Here is a 14,031-nt window from a genome sequence, read left to right as displayed (position 1 = left end):
TTATTATTATTATTATTATTATTATTATTATTATTATTATTATTATTACTGATTTTCTTGGCTGGTAAAAGGAATAACCTACATTTGGCTTGGTGAGCTTGTCTGCTTACCATCCTCCTGGTGGCAGGAGAAAGAGAAACCACCAAGATGGGTTGGGGCACTATGGTGTTGGTACACTTTGTGTGTGTGTGTGTGTGTGTGTGTGTGTGTGTGTATGTGTGTGTGTATGTGTGTGTGTGTGATGTAAACATTAGTAGTCAGGGTCACTGGGACCATCTTAAAAGGAAATTAGTATTTTGTAAAATATACTTAACAACATAAACCCAGTGGAAATATGGTGAAAATGTACCCATATTAAAACAAAACATTAAAACGAAAACATATTTATATAACATAACTGTGTTTTTAAAGAAACCAGTACTTCCACTCCATGAAACAAGTAACTGCTGTTTTTATATCATACTCTTCTCTCTGAATCTTTTCAATTAGCAATGAAGAGGTTGGTGCCTGCTCCAATGTCGAAAGTACACCAAAAGCCAGTAAACAAGGAACAGAAGAAGTAAAGGTTTGATATCTTCTCAGGCAAATTATGTTCAAACACTTTTCTTCGAGCACCATAGTTTAAAACAAGACCATATTAGTCCATTCTAATTATATAGAGCTGGGGAAAAAAAAAAGCTTATGTTTTTTTTCGTGGAAATCCTGCTTGCCACAAAGTGTAAAATATATATTTTGTAAGAATGTTTATTCTTAAGAAGTACTAGAATTTTTATAACTAACTCTGAACACTTGAGGTATTTCACAAACTTTTGTTTTGAAATTAATAGATAATTAGTTTGTAATCAATACTGTGATTGTGTTGTTTCATTTTTATGGGCAATGCCGTGTAAGTTTGAAATTAAGTACTAATCATCATCTCTTTTTTGGCAATGAATATTTAATTAAAGATACTTGAAGCCAAATTCACATATGGTTAAGTGAGGGAAAGCGAGAAAGAAAAATTCAAATCTGTCCAGACCCTTCACTACCCAGTCTTACTTCTCTTGCCCCACAGGCATGTGTTAAATGTTAGGGTTCTTACACCTTTAGTCTGTTTTGTGACCTCTGTGCAGCATTTTGAGTGATTAAGCCCAGCTCTTCTTAGATGACTATCTTTAGTTCCAAGCTAAAATTCCATTGTTAGACTCTTCTGCAGTGTCAGCGCTGGCACCCATACCTGGGCCAGATTTGTCTGCACTGGGTGCAGATGCTGCCCCTACTGCTTTCTGGACCCAGATGGGGGAGGCCAGAGCAGCAATCATTTTTCTTTGCGGTGAGGTTAGAACCTTGGAAAAACAGCCAGTACCCAAGCTCTCAATAAGACGTCCATGCATGGCTTGGAGCCATTATGCCTCATGTTGGCAATCACCGAGCAGTTGTGGTTGGTGGCACAGACTCTTCTCACTGCTCACTGCCTGGGAGAAAGGTCCTGCGGTGAGAGGGCAGTGTGACCCAGAGATCCTATGGACCCCACATTCTTCACAAATGGGCAGAACTGAACCAGCTTGACTGGCCGCAGTCCGAGCCAAGCCAAAGCCATGATTACCTCTAATCATCCACCTCTTAAAGTTGAAGAAACAGGAGAAATATTTTTGTATGTAAAACCTATCTGTTTTTAGGCCTGTCTGGCTCTTTTAGTCTCTTGTTACTAAATACATAGTAAATTTTTGTGCTATTATAACAACAAAAGGGGAATTATATACAGTTTTCAAAAGAAGAAAAGAACCTACATTCATAAAAGAATGATTTTGTAGTATGACTATTTGTATTTCAGTTTTCAGAAAATCCACCGAAGATGCCTTTTCCTTATAAGGTGCTGAAAGGTCTGGCTCCAGAAATCTATCGCAATATAGAATTTGATGCTTGGTTGGACAGTAATAAAGGTACTAAAGTATCAGCAGTTTAGTTCTGAATATTGATAGATACAGGCGATCATCTTGCAAGTTATTTCTTTTGTTGGGTTGTTTGCTGTATTTTTGGGGGGATAGGGTTTCTCTTTGTAGCCTTGGCTGTCCCGGAACTCGCTCTGTAGACCAGGCTGGCCTTGAATTTACAAAGATCCTTGACTTCCAAGGGCTGGGATTAAAAGTTGTTTGCCACTGCTGCCCACCTGCGAGTTATTTCCTGTAAGACATACTTTTATTAAACTATAAGAAGTCATAAGGCATGAAAATTACGTGATTCAAACATCAGTGATCATTAAGTTTAAGTTTTATAGGAGAGTGGAATGATTTTATTAAAATGACATTTGTTTATCTTTTGTGTATTTATCTGTATACATGCTCGGATGATGTGGGGCATTGTGTGGGAAGTCAGTGGACAAATTTTGTCCTCTCTCTCTTCTTTTTATGCTTTATGTGCTATAGGGTTTCTTTGTGTAATCTTGGCTGTCCTGGGAATTGCTCTGTAGACCGGGCTCGCCTTGAACCCAGAGATCTACCTGCGTCTGTCTCCTGAGTGCTGGGATTAAAGTTTGTGCCCCTACCATCCAGTCTAATTGACAAATTTTGAATATTCAGGTACAAGTGTCCTTACCCGTCCCAGAATGAAGTTCTTTTGAAAGTTTGGTAGTCTAGGATATCTAAAGTTTTCTGTCTGGTGCTTTACAAAACGTATTTATAAAAAACAACTCTTAATATAATTTAACAATATAATATAAAATAATTTTCTCTAGCTATATTACTGAATTCATTAAACTAGACCTTCCTATACCATCCACAAGGGGCTGTCTCACATTCCATTCCTTGAACTGTGATGAATTCATTATAGTTAATTAGACCTTGAATAATGTAAGCAAAAAAATACATAGAAATGAATACACACATGTACATGATACTGCTTGCCATTACTTCAAAATTATGACTTTCAGCCAGGTGCAGTAGCTCAAGTCTTTAATCGCAGCACTAGGGGAGAAATAAGCAGGTGGATCTTTGTGAGGTCAGCGCCAGCCTGATCTGCAAAGCTAGTCCAGGACAGCCAAGGCTACACAGAGAAACCTTGTCTGGAGAAAAAAAAAATGTGACTTTCATGTTTAACCAGACATAAAATGACAAATTTAACTCTGCTTTAAAGTACAGAACTATTCTGGTAGGTCTGTTTAATAAATTGACATAGAAATAATCCACCAAGAGTGTTAGAATGGCCCTTTGGGACATTTCTTTCTTCTAATGACATCATTGTTAAATACATTTTGTTAAAGTAAATTAGATAAATAATGTATAATAAGAAAGGAATCAATTAAGCCTCATGTCGTGGTGTACACCTTTAACCCCAGTACTTGGGAAGTAGAGGCAGGTGGATCTCTGTAAGTTTGAGGCCAGCCTGGTTTACAAAGCAAGTCCAGAAGAGCCAAGGCTACACAGAAAAACTCTACCTGGAAAAGGAAAACCAACCAACCAACCAAACAAAAAGCCATTAAATTGAGCTTTAATCATCTTTTTCTTCTAATAGAACTTCAAAAACCAGAATGCACGGAATATGCTGGAAGACATTACTGTTTGGGCGACAAGTGTCAGGTTAGTTCCCTCTTCAAAGATGATGAGTTGTTTTTCCAAGATTGCACCTTTAATCATTAATGTGAGTTGATCACCCTGAGCTTACTGATGCATGTCTGTCATCTTGGCACCCAGGATTCATACATTCAACTCCAGGCTGAGGTTTATAGCTATACCATGACCTTGTGTGAGTAAAACAAGGGTTTAGGGAATAGCTCAGTGGTAAAATACTTGGCCAGCATGTCTAAGGCTTTGCATTAGATCTTTAACACAGCAACAAAGACTTTGATCAAGACTTCTTTACAAAATGCTTAAGATTTTATTGTTTGTGTTGTATTAAATTTTAATTACATATTTTGTGATAGTTAGATGTAAGTTGATATATGTGTCATAGATTAGCCATGATCTCAGTTACTTTAAAAATGTAGACATTAAATTATGTTTGGAGAAAAATGGTTGTTTGAACATAGATTTGTCAGTGGTCAAGACCAGATGAAATATGCAACTACTTCTCCCTGTCTTTCAGGTTTTCATGGAACCAGGTGGAAAATATTACAATGGTCATATTCAAGAAATTGAAAATGATAAAAACTCAGTAGTAGTTTTCATTGAGGAATTGGCAGAAAGGTAAGACTATAGTAATTAAATTTGATGGGTGCTTACTCATTAAATCGAGAATTATCACGATGTTAGGTGAGAGAACCAGAATTATCTGCTGATCTAATTATTTTGATTACTAAAATGAATGTTAAAGAATGAAATATCAAAATAGGTATTATATATAAAAATTCTAAAGTTTAAGTATGGCCCTGTTTATTTGTCATGTCAAATTAGTTTCAATAAAATTCTGATATAAAATTATTCATAGTAATTGGAAAGGTGTGTTGTTAAGTCTTTGCTGCTATCAAGATGAGTTATTTCATTGCTTTTTACATTTTATACTGAAGGCTTTGCAAACAGAAATCAAGCTCATTCCCTGTTTCTCATTCAGTAATTCTGAGGTAGGATCCAAGAATTTGAATTTTGTACTAGTATGATAATAATGCTAGTGGTTCAGTTTAAGAGACTGATACTCCAACCAAGAATCAGAACCCCTGCACAGATGTAGCCCATGGCAGTTCAGTGTGCAAGTGGGTTCCATTGTAATGGGAACAGGGACTGTCTCTGACATAATCTGATTGGCCTGCTCTTTAATTACCTCCCCCTGAGGGGGGAGCAGCCTTACCAGGCCACAGAGGAAGACAATGCAGCCACTCCTGATGAGACCTGATAGACTAGGATCAGGAGGAAAGAGAGGAAGACCTCCCCTATTAGTGGACTTGGGGAAGGGCATGCATGGAGATGGGGGAGGGAGGGAGGCACAGGGGTGATACAAAGGGAATAAAGTGTAATTAATAAAAATTAAAATAAAAAAAAGTCTAAAAAAATATATTACCTATGGTCAACTGACCTAACAACAAAATTCCAGCAGCTTTAAAACAATAAAGTTAATTTCTACCTCATTTAGTGTGTCCATTATGTGGTGGTTAAGAAGGCCCAGGCCATTGATGCTTTGTGTTTTGTTTGTTTTGGTAATGTGAATTAAACCTGGGATCTTGGGCTTGCTAGAAAAGCACTTTTAACTAGTAGTATCCCCAAGCCCTTGCTATGAGTTTTTAAAATTATTTCATGTTTGAGATGACGATATAATCATTTCTCCCTCCCTCTAAATCTTCTTGTATACTACCTCTCTCCACTCAAATTCATGAACTCTTTTTTCCTTAACTGTTGTTTACATGCACACATGTGTATGTACTCCTAACCATCTATGAAATTGTGTAAACTACATTTATTTAGATTGTCTAAACTAAAGGGAAAAATACACAACAAATGCCTAGGAAATCCTGTGGAAACAGACTTAAAGAAAATGCCCTTAAGCCGGGGGTTGGTGGCACATGCTTTGAATTCTAACTCTCAGGAGGCTGAAGAAGACAGCCTGGTCTATGTAGTAAGTTCCTGGATATCCATGGTTACACAGTGAGACATTGTCTCCAAGAACAACAGAAAAAAAAAATGTTCTTAAAAATGAAACTAGAGGTCAACATTTGTGTAGTGAATGAGAATTAAGTGTGTTATAATGACTTTATGGTACCTTTCACTTCAAGGCATGCAATTCCACTGGCCAACGTAAAACCAGTCAACCAAGTGGCACTTCTTCCTCCCTGGAATGCTATACCTCTTCATCAATTAACAGGTTACCAGAGTCTAAATGGAGTCTATTTCCCTGAAATGGGTTTGTATCCTAAATGTTTTTTGTCTTCTTCTGTTGTAGTTTATTTTACTAACAGTTGTGCTTTTTAATTGGGCAGTGATGACTCAGGCCTTTAGCCCTAGCACTCCAGAAGCAGGAGGCATTCTGATTTCTGTGAGTTCAAGGCTAGCCTGGTCTATGGAGTGAGTTCCAGGCCAGTCAGGGCTAATCAGATAGACCCTGTCTTAAAAACCAAAAAGAAAAATTACTTTTTAAAGGTATGATATATGTCCTGCATATATCTTTTACACTGGCATTTCTTTTACACTATTGTGATGGGAGAGTTAATGCTTTGGTGGAGAGGAGAGGGCTATCCTCTAAATTTTAGGGTGATCCTTGTTGTCTCTGCCAAGGATCTAATAGCCTCTTTTGCCTAGTGTAACAATAAAATTATCTTCAGACATTAGTGGATGTAACTTTGTAGGAGGGAGTTGACCTCATATAAGTTTAAGCTGATAAATATTTTCAATATTTTCAAAGAACCAGGAAGATATCTCAAAAGCAACCAAAGTATTCAATATAATGTTTTAGAGAAAATTAGATGACCCCAAATTTTTAATGACTAAGTCTCTCAATTATAGAGGGCTGAAATACCGAATATTGAAATGCCCAGCAACATAGAAATGAACTGTTTTTTTGGCCCTTCCAACTGAAGATTAAGTCCACCCTTGAAAACGACATAAGTTTCTACCTTAAACTTACATACACTTTGATTTGCTCCTTAGAAAAGTATCTGACAGTTTTACAGTATGATGAGAGCAGAGTAACATGACCTTTTACTTTGGTTATAAAGCTTATTTACTATGTGTTTTCTGAAAGTTATGGCAGAGATGAACATGAAACAACGGAAGAAGATGTTGAAGAAAGTTCGAGGGAAAGAAGTTTACATGACTATGGCTTATAGCAGGGGATGTCCCCTTCTGCCAAATAGGATTCAGCATAATATGCAATATAGGCATGACCCACTATTGTACTACTCACAGACAACTGGCCAGATTATGTCTACTGGACATTTCTACCCTCAACATTCATCTCAGAGACCAGGTTGGGGCTGTGGGTTGCCCAGGTAAGAATGAGCTGATATTCATGATAATGTATGTCTTTGTTTGGGGTTTTAGAAATCACTCCTGAACTGAATTGTAGTAGAATTGACAAATACAAGTTTTATAGTTTGTGCCAAAAGAGAACATAGAGCTCATCTGTACTTATTCGTATTATCTATTGGCATAATTGTATTTTCATTGCCTGCAGAAATGTGAACTGTTAAAGAGATGATCAAACATAGAATGCCGTCTGTTACAAGTATCTTTATGAAATATGCCTCTGTATCCATTAATATTGGATAGGCTTAATACTAGTACAAAAATTCTTCTAGTTGAATGATTTCAGAAAACTGTTAATTTGGCAAGAGTTAAGCACTTGCTGTTCTTTTTCTTTTTTTCCTAGGGATTCATCTCACTTACTAAACAGGCAAAACATTCCAAATCCTAAAGTTGGATTTTATCCTGGTCCAGGTAGAAAGTGCTGCCAGAGCTCTGATAATGTCTCAAATAAGTCTCGGTAAGAATTTGAAATGTTGAAACTTAAGGGAAAAAATCTGTGAGGTTTTATTACAAAGCAATGATAATGTGTACCAACTTTCTAAAACCTCAGTTTGGGGCTAGAAAGGTGACTTAGGGATTAAAAGCATCAACTGCTCTTCTGAATGACATGAGCTTAATTCCCAGTACCCACTTGGTAGCTAACAACCATCTGTGATTCTAGTTCCTGGGGGTGTGACACCCTTTTCTGCTCTACCAGCACCAGGCCTCTCTATGCACTTTGTGTACAGACATACATGCAAGCAAAGCACACATACACAGAAAACCTAAAAACATCTGTTTCGATATGTTTATCTTTCACTGAGTAATTAGAAGCAAATGACTACCATATTTTAACTTATTTCCCTGTTTTGATTTTCAAATTATGTTCTTTTAGGCGTAGCCACCGTAAAACAAATAAGGGATGCCAGTATGGTTTTGCTCCAGAGAATGGAGCGGAAGAAGCTGTTACATATTATGCACTTGAAGAAGGGAATGAGACTGCTTATCCAACTTTACCTGTAAGTGGGTGAAAGCTTCACTGGAAAAGATGTTTCTTGTTCTTTTTTTTTTTTTAAAAGCTTTATGATGAAATGTTAAATATGATTTCCAACCCTACCCCACCACATCCCACCCCAAGGATCAAAACTAGCGTCTTACACATGTAAGGTGTTCTACCTCTGTACTGTTTCCTCAGCCCTAATTTTAACATTTTTGTATAAAAAACTTAGTAAAATACTCAGAAACTATGTAGAGAGAGCATTAAAGTTAAGAAAAGACATGTTTTAAACTTGCTATGAGAAGAAGATATGGGTGGAGACATCCTGGTGCATGTATAAACGAACATTTTCTGTCTTCTTCCCCTATTTTGAATTTCAAAGTATTAAAATAATCACGCATTTCTCTTACAGTAGTAACTCAAAATTTAGGTTCTTGTTCTTTAATTGACTTTTAGAACAGCCTTCTAGCTCTTTTGGTTTTGACTAATACAGAAAGATTCCCATGTGTATGTCTTTCTTTGGTACAGAGAAATGGTGGTCCCTCTACAACGAATCCTGCTGCTTCAGCATGTTACATGGCAAGGAAGGGCTATAGCTCAAGCAAACCAGCTTTGAATGGAAAAAACAGCAAAGTCCAGTGTGACAACGGTGAGTTAGTTAGTGCTCAGTAACTTTTGAAGAGATGATTGTTGTAGCATTTGTATATCAGTACTTGCAAATATTTTGCAGTGTTTCATGTCTATGTGGTATCTGAAGCATCTCACTCCGTGCAGGGTAAGATACTTTGAGTGGGTAAAAGTGTTCTCCATGCAGATTGAGGCCCTGAGTTCAAATTCCAGAGCCTACAAAAGCTATAAGCTCTTACTTGAATTAAAAAAAAATAGTATTTATTAAATGCTGTATGCTAGTAAGTATTTATGATTGAATGGCAGTTTTTAGTGTGCTACGAGAAACATGGCACCCCTGTGTTATACGTGAAGAAATTGAGCTTCAAAAGCCTAAAATGTGGCAATGGCTGTATATAGTCTTTTGTTTTGTTTGTTTTTGGAGACAGGGTTTCTCTGTGTAACCTTGGCTGCCCTTTACTTGTTTTGTAGACCAGGTTGTCCTCGAACTCAGACATTTGCCTACCTCTGCCTCCTGATTGCTGTGGTTACAGGTTTGTGCCACTGTGCCCAGCAGCCATGCTTTTGATAATGGCACAGATACATTATTTTTAAACTTGAGATACAATTTACATACCCAAAAGTTTACTTACTCAAAAGTGTATCCTTCAGTGGTTTTTTGCTTGTTTTTGTTTTTTGATTTTTTTTTTTGGTGCATTCGCACAATCAGCTCTACAATTTCATCATTGCCCCAAACATACTCCATTCTTCTTATATACCCAAACTGAAATTTGTCTCTAAAACTGTCTGTATACACTTAACAGTTATTTTCTTTTGTATTGTGGCTTTGCTTGTTTTTGCCATTTACCAGTCAATAATACATTACTGTTCAAAAAGTTCTGGATAATTGTTTACTTTAAGGAAGTATGAGACATTTTGAGTGACTTTACTAATAAGAGATTTCAACATTTTCTCTCCTACTTTTATAGAGGAAAATATTCTTGACACCTAACGGAATTTTGAGCAGAAATTTGTACTGTTGACAGCTTACCTTGTCTTCTGTCTCATAATAGGAAAGCTCAAATTGCTTTCAACCATTTATGCATTTTAGTTTTGAAAATAGGCCCGTAAAATTTAAGAAAATACAATTACAAACAATTTTGCTTTGCCAAGTTAAAACAATCTGTATACGCATATTTCTTGGTTTTCTAGTAGGATATCATGGAGATTATTTTTAGGTAAGGTAGATCTGGATTTATTTTTATTATATTTATTATTTATAGAATTTCAAGCTTAATAATATTCTTTTTTTGGCTATTTCCTTTAGAACAAAACTATGAAACTTCCAGTGTATATACCTCAACTGTATCGACAGCAAACCTGGTAGGTATTTAATAATAACAAACATGGCTAGCTCATGCACTGTATAGTAAGGGCATAGTAGAAGCCTGTTACTTGCTTGCTTAGGGACTCAGATGGGGCCTTCACTTATGATCGCAAGGTAGAAACTAAAAAGCAGTAGTTAATGGTGTATTGACATTGAAGAGGACACTTAACCATTTTCCTTTGTATGTCACTAACCAAAGCAGACCCACTAAAGAACCCTACTTCTCTGTGTCCAGAAAGCAGAAAGTTGGAAATACTTTGAAAGGAGTAAGAATAAGAAATGTGAGGGATTGGGAGGGGAGGAGGGAGGGATCTACAGGGGGGGGGGGATACAAAGTGAATAAACTGTAATTATTAATAAATTAAAAAAAACAAACAGAATTTCAAATCCTTTAATTAATAAATAAGACTGCTATTTTTATCTTTAAAAGAAAAAAAAAAAGAATAAGAACTGTATGTTCAACGTGATCTCCTTCACAAAGACAAACTACTAGCTTTTACTCCAAACAGGCAACCTAAAAGTTCCACTCAGTGTAATCAAATGAAAATCTCAGTTATCAGTATTTGTGTTTTATAAACATACATACATATACATGTATATGTGTGTATTGATGTATGTATAAAACCTGTTATTTCCATTTTTGTTGAAGTCCAGCTTTAATCCATGGTTATTTTAATTTTATTGTATCTGTTGAGGCTTGCTTAATGATCAATATATGGTCAGTTGTTGTAGGTGGTAATTATTATTTACTATTGGTTTATCTTTTGTTAATGCTGCTGTTAATCCTAAACAGCTATAAACCCAAATAACCACACAGAGACTGGGATTTATTTAATTAACCTAGAACACAATGTCAGGCAATAGTTACTCCATCCTAAACCTCCAAGCCCTCATAGTTTCCTAACATTTAGATTTCCCACATTATACTTTCTTTTAGTGATATATTAGGTCCAGTCCATCTCTCCATGTTGTTCCAAGAGCTCTGCTCCTGCCTCTGTTCTCCCAGTTCTCTTCTGCCTTTCTCCCTCCTCTCCCTCCCACTTTCCTGTCCTCTGGCTCCTCCCTCTCTTCCTGCTTCCTTTCCCTTGCTCAACATTGTGGCTGGTTGTTTTATTTTGGCATCTTTACACAAAGTTGAGACAGGTGATGCTTAGAATAAATAGCACAGTACAATGTCCTGATTGAAACCAGACAGTGGGGGAGAGAAATCAGCATTTGAATGAAAAAGGGTAAAGTGTAAACATTCCAAAAGAACACTATACCAACAGTCAGTTTTGGAGAAGGTTCCATTAGTGCTATGAAGAAGGTATGTTCATTTGTGTTTGGATGAAATGTTCTGTCAATATCTGTTAAGTTCATTTGATTCATAACTCCTGGTAGTTTCATTATTTATTTCTGTCTGGATGTCTACTGCTGAGAGTGGGTGTTGAAGTCTCCTACTATTAATGTGTAGGGTCCGATGTCTGTATGAATGTGGGTGCCCTTCAATTGTGAGCATAGATATTCAGAAATGTCATGTCATTTTTGGTGATTTTTTTTCCTTGATAAGTATAAAGTGTCCTTCCCCATCTCTTTTGATTAATTTTGTTGAAAGTCTATTTTGTTATATATTAGAATGGCTAATTAAGCTTGTTTCTTGAGTCCATTTTTTTGGGAAATCTATCTTTGTTGCTGAGGTGTGTTTCTTTTATACAGTAGAATGATCCTGTTTTCATATCCATTCTGTTAGTCTGTGTTTATTTTAATTGGGGAATTGAGCCCATTGATGTTGAGAGATATTAATGAACAACAAATGTTAATTCCTCTTATTTTGATGTTGTTGGTGGTGGTTGTGTGTGTCTGTTTGTGTATGTGTGCGCGTGCGCGCAAATGTGTGCACTTTCTTTGTTGTAGTTTTCCTGGTGTGGGGCTATTTATTTCCTATGTTTTTGTTGGTGTAGTTAATGTCCTTCGGTTCATTTTCCTTATAGTGTCTTCTGTAGAGTTGGATTTGTACATAATTATTGTTCATATTTGGTTTTGCCATGGAATTTCTTGTTTTCTCCATCTCTATTAATTTAAAGTATTGCTGGGTATAGAAGTCTAGGCTGGCATCTGTGGTCTCTTAGAGACTACAAGACATTTGCCCAGGCTCTTTTGAAAGTCTCTGCCGAGAAGTCTGGTGTAATTCTGATAGGTCTGTCTTTTGGGGCTTTCAATATTCTTTCTTCTGTACATTCAACGTTTTGATTATTATGTGGTGAGAGGATTTTCATTTTTGGTCCAATCTATTTGGTGTTCTACAAACATCTTGTACATTTGTAGGGAACTCTTTCTGTGAGTTAGGGAAATTTTCTTCTATGATTTTGTTGAAAATATTTTCTGGGCCTTTGAGCTGGGAATCTTCTCCTTCTAGTCCTATTCTTAGGTTTCCTCTTTTTCATAGTGTCCCAAATTTCCTGGATGTTTTGTGTTAGAAACTTTTTAGATTTGACATTTTCTTTGACTGATATATCAGGTTTTTTTTTTTTTTTTTTTTTTTTTTTTTTTTTTTTTTTTTTTTTTTTGTATCTTCTACACATGAAATTCTCTCTTCAATCTCTTGTATTCTGTTGGTAATGTTTGTATCTGTAGTTTGTGTTCTCTACCATGGTTTTCCATCTCCAGGATTCCCTCAATTTCTGTTTTCTTTATTGCCTCTATTTCTACTTTCAGGTCTTGAACAGTTTTATTCATTTCCTCCACCTGTTTGTATTTTTCTGTATTTAAGACATTTATTAATTTCCTCTTAAAGGCCTCTATCTTTTTCATTAAATTGGGTTTAACATTGCTTTCTTGTGCTTCACCTGTCTTAGGATATCCTGGGCTTGCTGTGATAATCTAGCTGGGTTCTGGTACTGCTGTATTGCACTGGCTTTTGTTGATTGTGTTCTTACGCTGGCCTTTAGCCATCTGGTTGTCTCTGATATTGGCAGGCCTCCAGCAATGCAGGCTGAGTTGTGTGCCAGAAAATGGAACCCTGAGGAGCAGGTGCAGTTTACCTCTGTTTCTCCTTGGTGGCAGCAGGCCTCCAGGGATGCAGGCTGAGCTTCTGAAATCCATTTTCACTCCATGGTGGTCAGACAGGATGTTATTTGAGTTTTCTTGTATCTGTTGAGACTTGCTATATGTCCAGTATCTTGTTAGTTTGGGAGAAAGTACATGAGCTGCTGAGAAAGAGGAAAAAAATGGTATATTCTTTTGTATTTAGGTAAGTTTGGTTTATGACATTCTGACATTATATTGACATTTATTACTATGACATTAAACAGAAACTCCAACATTTCTGTTTAGTTTTTTTGTCTGGGTGGACCTGTCTTTTGGTGAGAATGGGTTATTGCAATCTCCCACTTTGAGTATATGAGGGTCAATATCTGACTTAAGCTGCTATAGTGTTACTTTTATGAACTTGGTTGCCTTTGTGTTTGTTGCTTAACTCTTTTAAAAATACCCTCATGTTCTTTTGTTTGTTTGTAATGTAGTGTCCTTTCCTATATCTTCAGAATAGTTTTAGTATGGTGTCAATTTTGTGAGATATTTAAAAGTGAACTTACTTGTTTCATTTACTTGGAATATCATTTTTTATATTTTTACCTCAAGATGATGTCTGACGTTTATGTAAGGTTTATTTTATTTATTTATTTGTTTATTTTTTGGTTTGGATGCAGTAGACAGTATTCTCTTTTCTAATCCAGTCTGTGAGTCAGTGTCTTTTTTTAGGGAGGACAGGGGTTAAAAACATGATATTGGGAGTAGTCTGTGAACAATGTTTGTTGATTCCTGTTCTGTTCTTTTTTTATCTTATTTTTTCCTTTTTTCTTTTTCCTTTCCTTTCCTTTCCTTTCCTTTCCTTTCCTTTTTCCTTTCCTTTCCCTTTCCCTTTCCTTTCCTTTATTTCCTTTCCTTTCTTTTCCTTTTCCTTTCCTTTCCTTTTTCCTTTTTCCTCTCCTCTCCTCACCTCTTCTTTCCTCTCCTCTCCTCTCCTTTCCTTTCCTTTTTACTTTCCTTTTTTCCTTTCCCTTTTCTTTTTCCTTTCCTTTTCCCTTTCCTTTCTTTTTTACTTTCCTTTTCCCTTTCCTTTCCTTTCCTTTCCTTTCCTTTCCTTTCCTTTCCTTTCC

General features: G+C 36.3%; 1 protein-coding gene across 1 annotated transcript in view; it reads left to right on the top strand.

Annotated features, from left to right (window-relative positions):
• LOC129674883 (putative bifunctional UDP-N-acetylglucosamine transferase and deubiquitinase ALG13) overlaps positions 1–14,031 on the top strand; it is a 51,177-nt gene that overhangs the window by 16,577 nt on the left and 20,569 nt on the right. The window contains exons 8-17 of the mRNA XM_055604965.1: positions 490–565; positions 1,814–1,922; positions 3,490–3,554; positions 4,060–4,160; positions 5,678–5,805; positions 6,643–6,889; positions 7,270–7,383; positions 7,801–7,924; positions 8,431–8,551; positions 9,836–9,891. Coding sequence (XP_055460940.1) covers positions 490–565; positions 1,814–1,922; positions 3,490–3,554; positions 4,060–4,160; positions 5,678–5,805; positions 6,643–6,889; positions 7,270–7,383; positions 7,801–7,924; positions 8,431–8,551; positions 9,836–9,891 — 1,141 coding nt within the window. The remainder of the gene's footprint in view (positions 1–489; positions 566–1,813; positions 1,923–3,489; positions 3,555–4,059; positions 4,161–5,677; positions 5,806–6,642; positions 6,890–7,269; positions 7,384–7,800; positions 7,925–8,430; positions 8,552–9,835; positions 9,892–14,031) is intronic.

This window comes from Psammomys obesus, unplaced genomic scaffold (genome assembly GCF_907164565.1).
Source record: "Psammomys obesus unplaced genomic scaffold, mPsaObe1.curated_primary_1811, whole genome shotgun sequence".
Taxonomy (NCBI): Eukaryota; Metazoa; Chordata; class Mammalia; order Rodentia; family Muridae; genus Psammomys; species Psammomys obesus.
The sequence above is the reverse complement of the archived record's forward strand: the minus strand, read 5'-3'. Positions and strand labels throughout refer to the sequence as shown.